Raw genomic sequence first — 18,362 nt, 5'->3', positions numbered from 1 at the left:
CCACTTTGAGGAGTGTGCGGCCAGGGAGTGTGCGGCCGCACACTCATGGTAATGAGTGCACAAAAGTGTTTTCCAAAGGTAGGGAGGCTTGTGGGACTAATGCTCATCAAGTGGTGAAGCTAGAAATGCATTTTGAAGGCCCTTTAGGGGTGTTTTGAGGGGTGTACGGCCACACATGGGTGTGCGGCCGCACACACCTTGTGTTCATGAGTTATGGGCATTTTTAAGGTGTTAATCTAGTGTTCTTAACAAGATCTAAGCATATGGAAGGAATACTTACGGTCCGGAGGCTCGAGAAGGCTCAAAATCACCAAGAACGAGTGTGTGTTCTTGGTGTTCTTGGTGAGATTTGAAGATCTAGCCAAAATATGATTTCAAATGGATGAAATCAAATGGTGTTACTAGGTTAAAAGGATTAACAACAAATCAAAACGGAAGAAAGCTTACATTCTTGAAGATCAGGTGAAAGGTTCGATGATAGTTGAGAGAGAAATTGATGTTCTTGACTTGGAAACTGATGAAATGGCTTGGAAATGGAAGGATATCACTCTTAGGGAGGGGTGTACAGCCAACATGGGTGTACGGCCGCACACACATGTGTGTACGGCCGCACACACATGTGTGTACGGCCGCACACTCATGTGTACGGCCGTACACTCCCTCAAATGGAGTGTATGGCTTGATTTCAAGGATAGAAGTGTACGCGACCCAATCCTATACTCAATGCTTGAATGTACTGAGCTTTGAACCTTTAAACGGACTCTAAACAAGGCTAAATGATAGCAGAAACGAGTCTGACACTCAATTGAGTTGACTGGCTGGGCTTTACAAGGCAAAAATTTTCGAGTTGTCACAATGTAAAGCCTTAAACTTTATCCTCATGCATGGCCATAAAAGCTTCAAAACACCAAAATGATGGTCTAGAGGTTGCATGGGGCTTCCATGGCCATAAAGTTTGCACCTTTATGCCATGAAAACCTTTCAAGACCCTGGATATGAAATGTTCTTCACTTGGGACGTCCAAGTCCCAAGAATCATGTCATTTGAACCAAAACAAGCAAAATAATCCCAAAAAGGGGATCTAATAAACTACAAAGCAAGGTTCAAGCTTTATACCAGAAAAGTGACGTGGATGAGGCAAGGATTCTGGATCTATATGCTCCTTCTTGTATCCTCAAGCCTCTCCTTCTTCCAATAGCTTGAAAACACACACTAAATCATTTGAAATAGCTCATAAACACTCACAATAACATTAACGTTTCGAGATTTAGGGTTTGGGACTTGGAGGATGGAAATGAGGCCAACATGGAAGGTTTAAGGTGCTTAAATAGGGTGCAAACCCCGTAAATTAGGGTTTCTCCTCTGCCAGCCTACTCGTCGAGTTGAGGCCTCTCAACTCGTCGAGTAGGTTACTTAAATCACGCGGCCCATATGATCTCTACTCGACGAGTTTGGGGCTTCCAACTCGTCGAGTTGCTCTTATAAATTGAATAATTAATAAATTAAATACGTACCAGGAACCCGGTGTTACAATGAGACTTTTAGTCCGGTTGTGAAACCGGCCACCATTCGTATTATTCTCAATCTCGGTATCTCTCGCCACTGGCCTATACATCATCTTGATGTGAAGAATGCATTTCTTCATGACACTTTTCAGGAGACTATTTACATGTACCAACCTCCAGGGTTTCATGACCCCCACCACCGGATCATGTGTGTCTCCTTCAGCGTTCTTTATATAGGCTTAAACAGGCCCCTAGAGCCTGGTACCATAGGTTTGCAACTCATGCCTCCAGGTTGGGTTTCATTCACAGCCGCATGGATCCATCTCTCTTTGTGTACCATTATGTTGAGCATAGCGCATATCTTCTTCTTTATGTAGATGATATTATCTTGACATGTTCATCCACGACTCTTCTAAGCAAAGAGTTTGTTGTGACTGATCTCGGGTCTCTAAACTACTTTCTTGGAATTTCTACCACTCGTGATTCTCGTGGTCTATTCTTTCTCAAGAAAAGTACGCCGCAAACATCCTTAAAAGAGTTAATATGATGAATTGTAACCCTTGTCGTACACCCGCTGAAGTTGTTCATAAGCTTAGCGCAGAAGGCAAACCAGTCTCGGACCCTTCTCTATATCGCAGTCTTGTTGGTGCACTATAATATCTCACATTTTCCAGACCGGACATATCTTTCGCTGTTCAGCAGATCTGCCTTTACATGCATGACCCTCGAGAGCCTCATCTTCATGCTCTCAAACGTATCCTTTGCTACATTCGTGATTCCATCGATGATGGTCTTCACATTCATGTCTCTCCCCAGTCCACTCTCACAGCTTACTTTGATGTTGACTGGGGGGGATGTCCTGCCAATCGAAGATCAACATCAGGATATTGCGTCTTCCTAGGCGATAATCTTGTTTCATGGTCATCCAAACGACAAGGTGTCATATCCAGATCCAGGGCCGAGGCAGAATACAGAGGAGTCGCGAATTCCATTGCAGAGACTTCATGGATACGTAACCTCCTTAGAGAGCTCCATTTTCCCCCCACCAAGGCTACGATTGTGTATTTTGATAACATCAACGCCGTATATATGTCTTCAAACCTGGTCCAACATCAACACACAAAACACATCGAGATAGATATTCATTTTGTTTGAGATAAAGTTGCAATCGATGATATCAGGGTTCTCCACGTCCCTTCTTCATCACAGTACGCAGATATCTTCACCAAGGGTCTTCCTTCCACACTCTTTTACGATTTTCGATTCAATTTAAATGTTTGTCCTACTCCCGTTCAAACTGCGGGGGGATGTTAATGGATAGCTTAGCCCATGTATTTTAGTGTTGTATGATAGATAGTCTCGGCCCACTTGGCCTTTGGTGTATTTGTCTATATAGTTGTATATTTACTTAATGGTCAATGAAGGAGAATGATACTCAATTACACATACTGCTTAAAAAGCTATCTCATGCAAAATGGCAAAACATGAGAAAATATGCATGTAAAATCAACACACATTTATATCTTTTGCGTTTGATATTTTCGGTTTCCTTGCGCCAGATGTTGTGGAACTTCTCAATAGAGTTCAACGGGTCATGTATAGTAATGTTATGACCCGTAGATCTATGAATGTTTTTTTGAAAGAATTAGTTTTGTCATCCAAAAAGGATTAGTGTCACAGTTTGTTGTCTGTCTACCCGCTACATCTATATAAACTTTTATGATTTTGAGATATTCCAGATTTGGAGTTTTGTGATGAAAAAAAATGACAAAATTGTTTTCTATTTTGCCAAACATTTTTATTTATTTATCGTCTTTTAGAGGGTTTAGCTAAGCTTAAAAACTGAGTTTTTTTAAATTATTATCGGTTTCATACCAGTATAAGTTAAAATGAATATTTGAATAAAACACTCTTTTAAAACAATCTATAACATTGTAAAACCGAAAATAAACCATTTATCAGTTATACTCTTAACTTATAAAAACACCTTTATAGCTTATAGTTGTCCCATAATTTTAGAAAACCTTTTTATTTTGATCATTTTTCAAACACTAAAACAAGGTTTGACACCTAATACAAATATTTTTTTTAAGACTCCGTTTTCAGTTATAAGTTAATAATCTAATAAATATTTTTTTAAGACTCCGTTGTCAGTTATAATTTGGATAATGACTTAAAAGGGTAATATATTTTTCGATTTGTACACATTTGGTCACTAAGTTTTTTTTTCGTTTATATTTACCCCTTCAACTTGTTAAACCGTACACATTCAGTCCTTATGACCGGTTACTCCAGGTTAGTCGGAAAAAATGACTTAATAGGGTAATATATTTCTCATTTTGTACACATTTAGTCATTAATATTTTTGTACACATTTAGTCCTTAATATTTTTTTGTTTCAAAATAAGTCATTTTTGTTTTTGTACTCATTCAGTACTTATGAATATGAGACAATCATTAATGAAGTGTGTGAGGTTGTTGATGTTTATGTGTAACGTCTTATTTTCACAACAAAAAATTTTCATTTTTAAATAAGGCAAAAGTCCCTGATTATAAATTTATTATTAAGAAAACACGTTTATTCCAAAATACATTTATCAAAAATCAGAGTAATATCATAAACGCGGAATCCTTAATACTATTGATGAATGTATACAGTCATGCTTTCGCCTTCCCACGATCAACGATAGAACCTGAAAACATAAACAACTGGGTAAGCATAAAGTTTAGTGAGTTTCTCCCAAAATACCGATACAACAAACGTATTATCATGCATAACGGGCCCACACTCATCAGATTAGAATACCTTGGCCTAATCAGTCATCGGACTGGAATGCCAACATGCAACATGTCCAATCAGTCATTGGACTGGAATACCCAGGGTTTGTCGGCATGCCGCCTTAACCCAACCGCTCTTCTCGAGCCTCCGTGCCTACAGCTTACAGCCGACCCGCACTAGGTATCTTGGCCAACATATAGCAAGACCACCTCAACCTATCCCACCACCATATGGCTATCCCACGTAAGATGTCGCGAGAAAAACCTAAAAAAATCATTCATAAGTACCAAATGAGTACAAAATCAAAAGTGACTTATTTGCAACAAAAAAATATTAAGGACTAAATGTGTACAAAAATATTAATGACTAAATATGTACAAAGCGAGAAATATATTACCCTATTAAGTCATTTTTACCGGCTAACCTGGAGTAGCCGGTCATAAGGACTAAATGTGTAAAATTTAACAAGTTGAAGGGGTAAATTTGGACGAAAAAAAAGTCAGTGACTAAATGTGTACAAATCAAATAATATATTACACTTTTAAGTCATTATCAATCTAATAAATAAAAATGTTTATCATTCTAATCAAACATAATAAATATTTTTTTAAGACTCGGTTGTCAATCATAAGTTAATAATCTAATAAATTAAAAATGTTTATCATTTTAATCAAACACTCTCGTACAAGCTTTTAAAAAAACAATGTGCAATGTGTGGAGCGGAGTGAAATGGGTAAGCACTCATGGTGAATATAAAAAGTTAACCGGTGGATGATTAGAGCTACAATGTCATAGGAGTAAACTTTCTATTTTCTCTCTGTAAAACGGTGAACCTCAGGAAATCCCGAGAAGGAGTTGAAGCTGATAATTCTTGTATCACCACCTTACCTGACGGAATCATCCTCCAAATATTGAACAAATCAATCGATTTGAAAACCCTTTGCTTTTGTTATCTCGTTTCCAAACGTTTCTCCTCGATTGTACTTCAAGTCGATGCCATTTCCTTCACAGCTCCTTGCATAGACCCTAATATTCCCCATAAGAACACCGAAGGTGATGTTGCCCCAAGCATGCCGCTTCTGCCTATCATTTCTTTGATTATGGGCAACTACTTTCCATCTGTCCTTGTGTTTTTAAGCAAGTTTAAAAGAGTAAAGTCCTTATTTTTCGAAATTCCGTCTTCCGGTGAGATAGGTATGGATAATTGTTGTTTGTTCAAGTGGAAGGTTAAGTTTGGGAACAGATTCGAATCGTTTATGTTTCTGTGGCCGAATTCAATATCTGATAAAGATGGATTGTATATTACTGGAAACGAGAATGATGAGAAGAAATTTGACATTTCATTTCAGTGTCTGAAGGATGTGATGTACAGGCATAGTATATTCTTGTACTTCATTGATAATCTACCAACATTGGAATATGTTTCCATTACTGATTCAGGGAGAAGAGGGAGGCTTTCTCTGAGTGGGAAAAAACTCATTGAGGTGAAGGAAAGTTTACATTCAGCTTCAGAAACCGAGTTAAATCGTGTAGAGGTTCCTGCTAAAGTGAGTAAGTGTTGCATTCCCGTTTTGAAGTTGCCAGTTTCAGGGTACGTGATGAACGGGGTATTTGTTATTCTAATGGAGATGAAAGATGTCAATGGTGGAATTGATGGTCTTATGAACAGTGAAGATGGTGGTTTTGAAGATAAAGAAGAGGCTGCATTATATACTGAAGCTGTGAAGGAGATTTTGGAGAAGCATAAGGGCATGATGCAGAGGTTGATTTAGTATGAATCAGGTGCATATCTGAACCTCAATATTCTTCTAATTTTTATATCTTAATCTTTTCTTTTCTACCATACATGTTTACTTAAAAATTAAAATGGATTTTCAGAAATAATTAACCTTTAGCCAATGCATATTAGCTATGTAATACTCATTTTTTTTGTAGGATGTTAAGGATTTATTTGTTCTTCTGTTATATATGTGCTCTTCTTGTTCGTATCCGATATTAATGGTTGACATAGTGGGGAAATATAATTATTAAAATATGAAAAATGAAACAGCAGCACTCTTGATATGTTAATGAATAGCTTTGTTTGGAGTAGAATCAGGATTATTAAAGCAAATTAGAGAACAATTAGCAAATGAATTTGAAATTTTATTATGTGAGGAGATGGGAAAGGTGGAAAAGAAATTATTAGGTCAATTTAACACTTTTTTAAACTTACTCACGTTATGTTTATGTATGACATGTATTTTCAGGTAATGAAGCAAGTTCATGTAACAACTAACAAGGGAAGGGAGAATATGAGGTGTAGATTGGTAGATATTAATTGATAGAAGAAGATAGATGGAATGTGTTTAAAACAAGTATTGAGATGCTTTTGTGTTAGAATTTTTTGGATAGAAGGAGAAAAATCTAGACTTTTGTAAATATGGTTTTATAATTGAAAAATGTATTTTAGAAGCTATTAGTAAAATTGTTCTTTTTAGGAAGACTTTTATTAAAGAAAAGTGTAAGTGCTTAAAAATAAGAAAGGAAGTTTAAGTACAATGCAAAAATAATTACTTACCTTTTATGGAAAAGCCCAAGGCTCTCTTGGCATGATCAGCTTTTCATTTTCACCTTTCATGTGCTTCTTATTAGTCGGTTTGTTAAACCTCTACATGATCCTTTGGTCAAAGTCCCAACAAAATCCAAGGCTTCTTCAAGAAACTTAAAAAACAATTACTTACATAGAACGACCTTTTATGGAAACGTATTCAAGATGTTAAGATAATGTGCTATAAGGAGATTTTTGTCAAATTGCAAAGTCGAGAAGTGTGTTCGACCCGATTCCATCTTTTTTGGTAGGACTAAAATTGGAGCAAAAAGTTTCATTGACTTGGTCAAATTTTATTTTATTCATGTTCTATGTAGTGTCAAATGTTATTCTTGTTCTATGTTTCAAATGTTGTTATGTATACTCATTTATGGTAAACACTAGAAGGAGAAGGAGAGGGAGAGAGTTGGGTGCAGCATAGGCAAATAGGCAATCGTTTAGGTGGCCCTTAACTATATATGATTTTAAGTAACAAATATATTTATACCTACATATTATTTTTGGGCTATGGGCTAAATATGATCCCAAATCATTATACAAAATAGCAGACCACCTGCAATTTTAATAGTTGTTTTCGGAAAAATCTATTATTATTATTTATTTTTTTTTTGACAACTTTCAAAAAGTAATTGAAATATTTTATTAAATTTGTAATTTGCTAATTTATTCGGTTGTATGTTGTCATTAATTTTTTTTTTCTTTTTCGATTGGTACGTGTAAGAACAATAAATTAAGTAAGAGACTTATATAATATTTATATAAATATTGATAAATTAGTAATTTGAGAATAACTTAGAGGTTAACTTATGTTATAACTTAAAGTTATTGTCACTTCATCATCTATTAACTTTGACCTATAAATAAATGACTTCTTCAATGGTTAAACTTATTTTAATAATTTTTTCTATAAATTTAACTAATTTACCCTTATCTACCTAAAATGTTTTATAGGACATCTAATTTAATTAATCCCTTTGTAGACACAATTCATATTTTAATATGAAAATATATAATACAACTATATCACGTCTTTATTTATATACCTAAAATATGAAAAATTATTATGTTTTAGTTATAAAAATACAATAAAAACATTGAACATATTATAAATTAGGTTTAAAATGACACATGTTTAAAATGAAAGGGGTTAAATGTACAAGTTATCATACTATATATTGACCACTTAATATATATTGAATGGTCAAAATAAAAAAAAAACAAAAAAGTTGTTTGCTCCAATTTTAAAAAAGTAAATAGTAATACATTATAAAAAAACCTCCGGGTAGAGATGTTCTTACATAGATTTATGATTCTTACTAGTTGTGAGACTCATGTAATACATAGGTTTATCCAAAAAAATATATATACAAACATAAAGATCTAACAATTTAGAAATTTTAAATTTATAAGAAAAAAAAATACTTAATTATTAAATTTGAAGTGCCTATTTATCTTTTAAATTTAAACTAATAAGTTAAATAAATAAACAACTGAAATAATTGGATTCAATTTAGAAATTTAAAATATAAGGTAAATTGCATTAATGAATTGGATATACATTTATTATATTTAAGTATTATATGAAATTTAATAAAATGGAAACAACCACAAAATGACACATGAATATAATTTAATCTATATTTACCACAAAATAACATGTGGCATAATGCATAAAAGAATGACAAGTAGCAAAAATTATTTTCATTTATTAGGGAAGATTATAAAATTAATAAACAATATAAGAAAAAGAATACATTATTTATTGTAAAAAACGAAGGATGATTAGACTAAGAGGAGTGGGAGTCGCCAACGGGCTCGCTACCCTCGCCAACGATCATTGAACACCGCCCTCTAGCTCTCGCTAGGGGGGTCGCCATCAGAGCCTCGTTACACCTTTGGCGAGAAGAGAGAGAGGGTGAGGGTTGAATTTGATTGGTGATTGTAGGGTCGAATCACTTTCAACCAATAACCAAACTAAAGATTATGTTATTCAAGCAGGTTATCATTCTTCACCAGTGAATAGACTATGGATTCCTTCACAACATATGCTCAAAGAGGTCTGTCTACACATTATATTATCTATTCCATTCTAATTTTGTCTCTGCTTAAATCCCCTTTCATCTAACAAGGACTTTGGGAACGAAATCTAATATAATTGTTGAAACAAGCACAGATTTGGCATAGCCTGTTGGTTGGCCAAAAATAATATAAATAGAGGAAAGAGATGTCAGAAGTGGATCACTTATTAGCAAAGAAAGTAGTTGATCGATACCTGAAACGTGAAGTTCTTGGGGGAAGGTACCTATGGCGTCGTCTACAAAGCCATTGATACCAAGGTATTGTAATACTCTGTGTGGCTATTGAATGGGTATGTAACATAAAATTTAGGGTTTCTGTTCCCCTTGAAATAATCTCCGCATGATTCTTAGTTGAATAAAATTTAGGGGTTTAGGGTATGTCACTGGAAAGTAATTCCATTATACCAACTAGCAACAAGGATAATTGTGTGTGTGTTTTAGTCTGTACATATAATCTCTATATATTAAGATATCAAAAGAAAAGAAAACGCATAGCAATTTGTTTTACATTTGCATGCATTTTCAGTGTTTGATTAAGATGTGGGTTGTGGGACAAACAGGGTAAACTGTTGCAATATAGAAAATCCGGCTCGGGAAGCAAAAGGAAGGGGTGAATTTTACTGCTCTAACTGAAATCAAGCTGTTGAAAGAGCTCAAGGATCCAAATATAAGTTGTTGGTTTTAGGTTTGATTTTATTCACAAGATGACCACGACCCAATTCTACATGTTTGAATATATAGGAAAATTTTAAAATTACAGGAGTTGTGTTTGAAATGTTGATTAATTCATGTTGTTTTGAGGCTTGTTAAATGACCTGAAATAATCCTATCACTTTGTTTTTTATGGAGATGACAATAATGTTTTGGTAAAAGATAATATAAGGGAAAGGAAAATATTTGGTTGATATTAATTAATAGAAGATAGAAGGAATCTTTAAAAATTAAAAAAACGATTAAGATGAGTTACTTTTGAAGTGGATTCCCCTAGAAAGATAGCAACATGTATTGGTATGTACGTAAGTGAACCATAGCACTACTACGTAAGAACTCTAAACACCTGAAAGGTTACAGACTCATGTTCATATGAAGTTGGTCTTACCATGTATCGTGGTTAATCTGAACAGTCCATTAGTGCAAACTAATTCGAACATATATTCACATCACCCAGTGATGTATTCATTATCTATCTTGATAAACAAGATTTGCATTTATCACGAGACTCGAGGTCAAATGATATCCAAAATCCGATCCAACAGGATACTTGGTAATGCATTTCTCATTTATGTATCCAAGACTATGATTCCACAAATATATTTCAACCAAACCATTTGGATGTATTTGAATCAATATGTATTATGGTCAATCTAAACGATCCATTAGGTAAACTAATTTCAACAGATATTTGCACCACAATAATACACCTTATTCAAATATTCGAATCAACTTTGAACTATTGCTACTATACTAGCTTCGTAGATTTCATTAGTTTCTTTTAACATGTTATAATGCTCCACATTTAAATAAGTCAGAACTATCTCATGAATCATAGTATAAACAATTTCAATTATAATACCATAGACTAAACATTTGGGAAAAGAGCTGTCTTTTGATCCCATGAATAGTAGCAAGGGCTTGACATTCATGATCAAATTATGTTCTCAATGTTTCAGTCTTCTTACTTCATTTTAGTCACTGCACATTCTTGCAAATGTCAGTACTTAATCCTTAGTGAAATACTCAAGGTTTAGAAGTAATGTTCTGATGGAATTATGAATCCATATATTTGATTGAACACCAAACATGGGAGAACTAGTTATCTTTTGATTCTATGGAAAGGGCTCGTGATCCATGATCAAATTTAACTTCTTCATGTTTCAGTCCTTTCACCTTAAATATATATTTTGGGCATGTATGCTTTCTAAGTCCTTTCTTGTTATGGTAATGAATTGCTATCAAAACATGTCTCAAAATAAGCCTTCATTTGTGTAACGACCCAAATATTTTTTGTTAGCGATGTTGGTCTTCCGTTACTGGGACAATTATTGTTGTAAATGATTTCGGTTTTATGATTATAGATTGAAATAAAATAAACAAAAAATGGTATTAATTAATATTTAAAAGAATCAAGCAATTATTAAGAGGTATATAATATAATTGAATTAATCATAGTTGGAGGGTTTCAGTTGATAATGTGGCAAACTATATAATTCTAATTATAAGTAAGGGTTATAAATAATTCAAACAAAAATAGAAGGTGGAATGTGAACAAGGGAGCAAAGATAGAGGGTTAATGTTGTAATTTGGTATTTAAAACACATTTAACCTACGTAAATGTCAAGTTTCGTTTCTTTTCTTCCCTTTGGCCCGTTACGTGATCATCAAAAGGAATTCGACTCTTATCGTTCATAGCTTGCATCGATCAATAAAAAAAAATATTTAATACCTAAAGGTTTATTAAAATAAACTTTCATTGTAAAGTTAATTAGGGCTAGGGTTTAAAGAGTGCGATATTGAAGATGTGAGGGACTAGATGTGTAAAAAATGCATTAAAACCCTCCCCATACGTTATAATCGTGAGCCGCTATAGGGCCGAGTGTTTTTACACCTGGCCTATACGTTCAAAGCAAGGAACGACTCCATTGGAGACTTGGTCCATTGAAGGGCGACGACAGGAAGATAAAAAAGGGCATGCGATTGTGAAGGAGCATAGGGCTCATCCGTTTCTATCTTGGGCTATACATGATCTACTTCTAATCAATCCAATCGCAGTTGCGTTGTGCATGATCATCTGAAGCGAAGGAAAATAAACCTATCAATTGATCAATTCCTGGTTCTTTGAGTTGGCATCGATTAAAAAAAAATAGGCCGATCGTGAATTGAGAGGGAGGGAACGCAACAACGTCGGTTCTTGTGGCAAGGAGTAGGGACGGGTTGCTTTGTGGGAATGCTTTTGGAACCGAAATTGAACCAATCCAGTGGTAAGTTTCTGAAATTTCCTTCTTCCTCAAGGCTTATGTTTCAATTGTTTGGCCATTAATTGAGTTGTGGTGTCATATTTCTTTCTAATTGGTGTTTTTGATCATACATTCTTTCTCCTTACAATCTTTGAGTGTTCGTATGGTCGAATTCTATTTTTATTGGGAGCAGTTTGATGTTTTTATGCTGTCAATTTCAACTATAAATCGAATTCTATTTTTATTGGGAGCAGTTTGATGTTTTTATGGTGTCAATTTCAACTATAAACTATCCCAAGAATGCTAAGCTTCATGTTCTTGAAAAACTCCAAGTTTTTGAGAACATTGTATTCTTTGGTGATTGATTAAACTTATGTTATTGCTATCTTGATTCAAGAGGATAAGTTTCTATAAAAAAAAACATGTTTTGAACCATCCAAAAGGTCCTCAAAACGGTCCCTAAAAGGTCTTAATGTGAGGCTTAATGGTGGAGGAAACTCAAGCCCTAGTGGTGTTTTCTCTTTTAGCAAAGTACTTTGTTTTTCCCATATAAGCAACATACTTTGAGTCATGGTTTGAGGTTGAAATTGTTATTTTAACTTCTTGACATGTTTCTATTGTTAAGTACTCAATTTTCATCTTTAAAGTTGATTTTGGTTATGACTTAATGGGTGAAGTTGTCAAATAACCCTTAAAATGCATTGCTAGGAAATTCTGAAAATTTCCCATTCTTCCCCTGTTTTGAGAAAAAAACTAAAACAATCATCAGAAGTCGTATCAGTGATCCGTAAACTCTCGGTGTTTGAATTTTGAGTCTACTTTGTCAATGAATTTTTCCAGGACCTGTTGTTGCATCCAACTTAGGTGAAAATCGCCTTTTTCACCAGCTGATCAGAATTTAGCTGCACGGATAGGCTGTCTTGTAAAATCCATATAAAATTGTAGAAAAATCGTTTGGACCTTTAAAAGTACTTTCTGAAAAGATAATAGTCTAAGCTACTGGAATATACAAAAATATTGTATATTTAAAAGGCCTTGGTGGTGTTAAAATGGCTTTGAACAGGTGGCTGTTACGGGTCAAAATCTGGAACTTTGTTCGAAATGTTCGTCTATATGTTTAGGCATTCTACTCTCAACATTTTTTTGTCATCTGTTTGATATTCTCATAAAGTACACAATTTTGTCTTAATACTATCATTCAATCCTTTTCTTGTGTAAAAGTGAGTGACTATAATCCTTTACCTAACGTCTTAAAGCATATGGTGATTTTTGGTGAATGTTGGAATTCTGCACAACTTTTCCCCATATCGCGAGAGCTATAGCTGCTAATGTGGGTGGAATTAGATGATGCGCCAATCTCATGAAGTTCTAGGAAATCGAGTCTAGTTTCCAGAAAGTCCGATGTCATCCCAATTAGAGCTGTAGATTCCGTTTTATGCTTAGAACACTGAACGGGGGTCGGGCTGGGAAATTATAAAAAATAATATAAAAGTTAGAATAAAGTAGTATTTTTGAAACATATACTTTATTTGTTAATTGCTTGCTATGTGTGGTTTTTAGGTGGGGCCTTGAGAATTTCAAGTAAGTTCAAGACTTGGAATAGAAGGAGCATTTCTTCAAGGCTAAAGGTGAGTTCATAGTTTTAACTCAATAAGGTTGCATGATTGAAACGTGTAATCCGTAGATGGTGATTTGATTCACTTTAGGATGATCATATCATTACTTGTGCTTGATTATGATATGATATATGTGATGCAACCGTATGATTTGTGTTATTTCCATAGTATGAGTTATTTGCTATGATGATTTCATTCTAACGAATTTGATATGACAAGCTAGTTTTTGGTATGAGTCGATAATTTTCTTAACTTTAGTGCATAACCGAAACTACATCTAATAAGTGGATTATAGATGAAAATTAGGATTATGCTAGAATTGTTGATGCTTGGTTGGTAAATCTTATTGTGTGCACCTTGTGTATGGTTATGCCTTGGTATTTGTTGATATGATGCTATGATTGATATGTGCTAGTTGGAATTGCTTGTGATGATTGTGCCTAATGGAATCCATATTCATATGTTATGCTTGATTGATGGTATGTCTTTTTATTACATTGCTACATGCTTGAATTGGTTGATCATCTAACATACTCATTTTGAGTTAAAGATGTAATGCATTGGTAGACATATGTTATAACATGGTGATAATATGATGAATTTTATTACATGCTTCATTGCTCGTTAATGGAATCCATATTCATATGTTATGCTTGATTGATGGTATGTCTTTTTATTACATTGCTACATGCTTGAATTGGTTGATCATCTAACATACTCATTTTGAGTTAAAGATGTAATGCATTGGTAGACATATGTTATAACATGGTGATAATATGATGAATTTTATTACATGCTTCATTGCTCGTTAAGGTTGTATGAGTAACATGTCTATGTTGACGTATGGTTGTTTTTGCGGGGTATAGTGGTGGTATGGGTAGAACCTTGCAAGTTTAATCGGTTGAAAGAGCTTAAGCCATAATGGTGATTAGTTACACGGTCTTTCTAGACGGCCGTGTGACACATGGTTCGCGTAAACCCCGGTGTACGGGAATTGGAGTGGTGTTGGCTTTATGGTGTAGCCGGATCAAACATCACGTGGGAATCAGGAGGTGTATCGATAGAATTGACACCACTTGTACCGATCCTGAACGATCCCACGGGGAACTTGTACTTGCAAAGTCGGAGTAGCGAAAGTGGAGTCACGGGGTTGGTGTTTCGGGTGGAAGTCATGAGCTACTTGAAGCATTCGGTTGGCCGTGCACACAAGTAGTGAACGGGGTGTTTCTCTTGGGTTAGGTAGCACTAAGTGACACTTTTCTATCAATCGGTTAGATAGATATAATAAAAGGTTGAATATATAACAAAGGTTGGTTGTATATTAAAAGGTTGAATATGTAACAAAAGGTTTGTTACTAATAAAAGATTGAACAAGTAAAGGTTATCTATATATGAACTGTGATTGTTTACATGCTATTCGGTTGTTTATATGGTATTTGGTTGATCATATATGTTAAGTGGTAGAACTGCGGTTGAACATTTATGCATGTATGCGGTGGAATATATGACTGGTTAACTATATTATGCGGTTGTTTTGCTATCTTTACTTGTCTATCATTTTTACGCTTCATCATAAAATGAATGATTGACCCATTTGGGGTTTGTATGTTTTATGTGCAACTTTATGAACTCACTCAACAAGGCTGACACCTGTATATTTCTCGTTTGTGTCTTATGATTGGTGTTGGCAGTTTAGAAGATTGGCCTTGGTGAGAGGGGTTCTTATGGGTAGTAGATTTATATTAACGATACCACTCTTAGACACGTTTTTGATTATTTACTTTACAGTACTTTTGTTTACATTTTAAATGGTTTGGAATTATGTTTGAATTTTTGAAGTAACGTTGTGGTTTTGAAAATGTTTTGAATTAAAAACTAAGTCTTCCGCTAACGTATTCTGTTAAATAAATGTTTTAAAAAGAAAAAAAAATTATGGTGAAAATCACGACGTTATACTTTGTCCTTGGCATTTGGGCCTAGATTAGGTATCCCAACACTAATCGCCTTTTAATCCATGGATAATTGGCTTTCTTCTTCTTGACACTTCTATTCATGATAGTAAAAATATGGGAGTGTTTTGAAGTTTGAGTTTCTACGATTGGCCATGTTAGTTCCAAAAGGAAACCTCAACATGATACACAACTCTTTCATGGGCATTCCAAGTTGTTCATATCAAAATCAGAATGAACTGATTATATGTACATGTCAACTAGTTGACTAACCCTATTCAACTCCTAACTCAAGGAAATTCCATTTTACTGCAATATGTTAGTTTACAACGTACACTTGATGATTGATCTTTCTAATAGATTAAAATGCAACGTTTGGAGTAACCTAGGAAAAGCTTTATCAAAGGCATGATCTTTCCTTTCGTTTATGAGAACTATTCCCAAACTACGAATTTGACAAAATTTATCCTCCTCACAGCTAATCCTTTCAAAGGTTTTATAGCAATAGACTTTAGTGGATAAGCTTATAGACATCATTCAATATCAATTCCATAATAGTTTGTTTTACTTATCCTTAGAAAATAATTACCCTTAAACAAAATTATTTAAGAAGGCTAGGATCCATATTTGGCTTCATGATGTGTAAAGGGATGTCATAAACTCACCATAAAGTTATTTAGGTAGGCAAATCCCTTTGCCAATTTTGATCACCACAAAATTCCTAGATCTTTGAGATTCATTAACTATCAATGGCATGTTAATGTAAAATTATGTTCATCTCAAATTCAATGACGGGGTCGCCGTGGTTCACTGAACAGATGGTGAATCATCCATACAAAATTACATGGTCCACGGCTCAAGTTACGATTGAGATTCGCGAGTTCCACATCATTCTCTATCTATACTCTCAAATTGACGTGCCGGTTAACCATACAAGCTCCATCAACAAGCTATAAAGAAAATGTGCAACTTTTATGGATAACATAAGATTCACATTAAATAGATTGTGAATTAACCATGCAAAATCACCCAACCCACCGGAGCCAAAACCCTGAAAGGACCAATATACCTGGGGCCCAGCTTGCACTGCTTCTTGAACCGGATGACACCTTTCCAAGGTGACACCTTCAGGAGAACCATATCTCCCACCTGGAACTCTAAGTCTGACCGACGCCTATCGGCATAACTCTTCTGCCGACTCTGAGTTGTCTGGAGCCTGCTCCGAACCTGGTGAATCAGCTCAGTGGTCTTGAGTACCACCTCAGTACTCCCCATAACCCGCTGAACGACCTCGCCCCAAAAAATCAGGGTCCTACATTTCCTCCTGAAGAGCATATCAAAAGGAGGTCGATCAATGCTAGCGTGATAACTGTTGTTATACGAAAATTCTGCTAACGGAAGATATGTATCTCAACTCCCTCCAAAGTCCAACATGCACGCACGCATCATATCCTCAAGAGTCTGAATAGTCTGCTCACTCTAACCATCGGTCTGCGGATGGAATGATGTACTGAAATGAAGACGAGTACCCAAATCTTCATGAAACCTCTCCCAAAATCTGGAAGTAAAACGAACATCCCTGTCAGAAACCACTGATACCGGCACCCCATGACGTGCCACCACCTCTCTGATATAAACCTCGGCCAATTTCTCTTCAGAAATACTGTCCTGAACCGGAATGAAATGTGCGCTCCTGGTCAAACGATCCACGATGACCCATATCGAATCCACTCTGTGCGCAGTCCTGGGAAGCTTCGTGATAAAATCCATGGTGATGTCTTCCCATTTCCATACGAGAATCTCCAACGGCTGCATCTTGACGTGAGGACGCTGATGCTTGGCCTTGACTTTCCTGCAAGTCAAGCACCACTCCACGTACCAAGCCACATCCCGCTTCATGCAGGGCCACCAATAATCAGGACGAAGATCCCTATACATCTTCGTCGCCCCGGGATGAATGGAGAACCTCGACTTATGAGCCTCCTCCATCAGAATTTGACGCACACCGCCCCAATACAGAACCCAAACTCGTCGATACAAAGTCAACAATCCACGGCTATCATAATCAAAGGAAGCCACCTGACCCACAATACGCTCGCTCTTCCAGTGCTCTTCCTTTATAGCATCGGTCTTAGCCTCCCGAATCTGCTCCAAGAATGGAGTAATCACGGTCATCCTCAAACATATGTATCTGATCGGAGCCGCGACCGCCTTGCGGCTAAGAGCATCAACCACCACATTGGCCTTCCCCAGGTGATAAAGGATCTCGCAATCATAATCCTTCACTATATCCAACCATCGACGCTGCCTCATATTCAGATTCGGCTGATCCATCAAATACCTCAAACTCTTATGATCCGTGTAAATAGTACAATGAACCCCATAAAGGTAATTCCGCCAAATATTGAGGGCGAAAACAACGCCCTCCAACTCCAAATCATGCCTCGGATAATTCGCCTCATGAGCCTTCAGTTGCCTCAAAGCGTAAGCGATCACGCGACCCATCTGCATCAGCACTGCCCCCAAATCTGTGATCGAAGCATCACAATAAACCTCGAAATAATCAACACCCTCTGGCAGAGTCAGAATCGGCGCCTCACACAACCGCTGTCTCAGAGTCTCGAAAGTTGTCTGCTGCTCAGGCCCCAAACGAAGTGTAACCGTCTTATTGGTCAGTCGGGTCAAAGGAACAACTACCTTGGAGAAATCCTGGATGAATCTCCGATAATAACCAGGCAACCCAAGAAAACTCTGAATCTGCAGATGGAGACCTCGGAACCTCCAACTGCATCACGGCCTCAACCTTGGCCGGATCGACCAGAATACCCTTCTGGTTGACAAGGAGCCCCATAAACTGCACCTCGCGCAACCAGAACTAACACTTGGAGAAC

The 18,362-nt window shown here is 36.0% G+C and overlaps 1 protein-coding gene and 1 long non-coding RNA gene across 2 annotated transcripts; both read left to right on the top strand.

Annotated features, from left to right (window-relative positions):
* Positions 1 to 4,987: 4,987 nt before the first annotated feature.
* LOC145164787 (F-box protein AUF2-like) lies at positions 4,988 to 6,705 on the top strand. Its single transcript, XM_079083466.1, has 3 exons — positions 4,988 to 5,017; positions 5,064 to 6,066; positions 6,534 to 6,705. Exons 1-2 carry the CDS (start codon positions 4,988 to 4,990, stop codon positions 6,054 to 6,056), a joined length of 1,023 nt encoding a protein of 340 aa, XP_078939592.1. The 3' UTR covers positions 6,057 to 6,066; positions 6,534 to 6,705.
* Positions 6,706 to 11,591: 4,886 nt separating this feature from the next.
* Positions 11,592 to 14,770, top strand: LOC145163094 (uncharacterized). The gene is made up of 3 exons (XR_013739557.1): positions 11,592 to 11,930; positions 13,467 to 13,534; positions 14,389 to 14,770. It is a non-coding gene; the product is annotated as an uncharacterized LOC145163094 (long non-coding RNA).
* The last annotated feature ends 3,592 nt before the right edge of the window (positions 14,771 to 18,362 follow it).

Source organism: Lactuca virosa, chromosome 3, assembly GCF_052849685.1.
Source record: "Lactuca virosa cultivar CGN04683 chromosome 3, Lactuca_virosa_CGN04683_v6, whole genome shotgun sequence".
Taxonomy (NCBI): Eukaryota; Viridiplantae; Streptophyta; class Magnoliopsida; order Asterales; family Asteraceae; genus Lactuca; species Lactuca virosa.
Note: the sequence above shows the minus strand (reverse complement) of the source record. Positions and strands in the feature narration are given on the sequence as shown.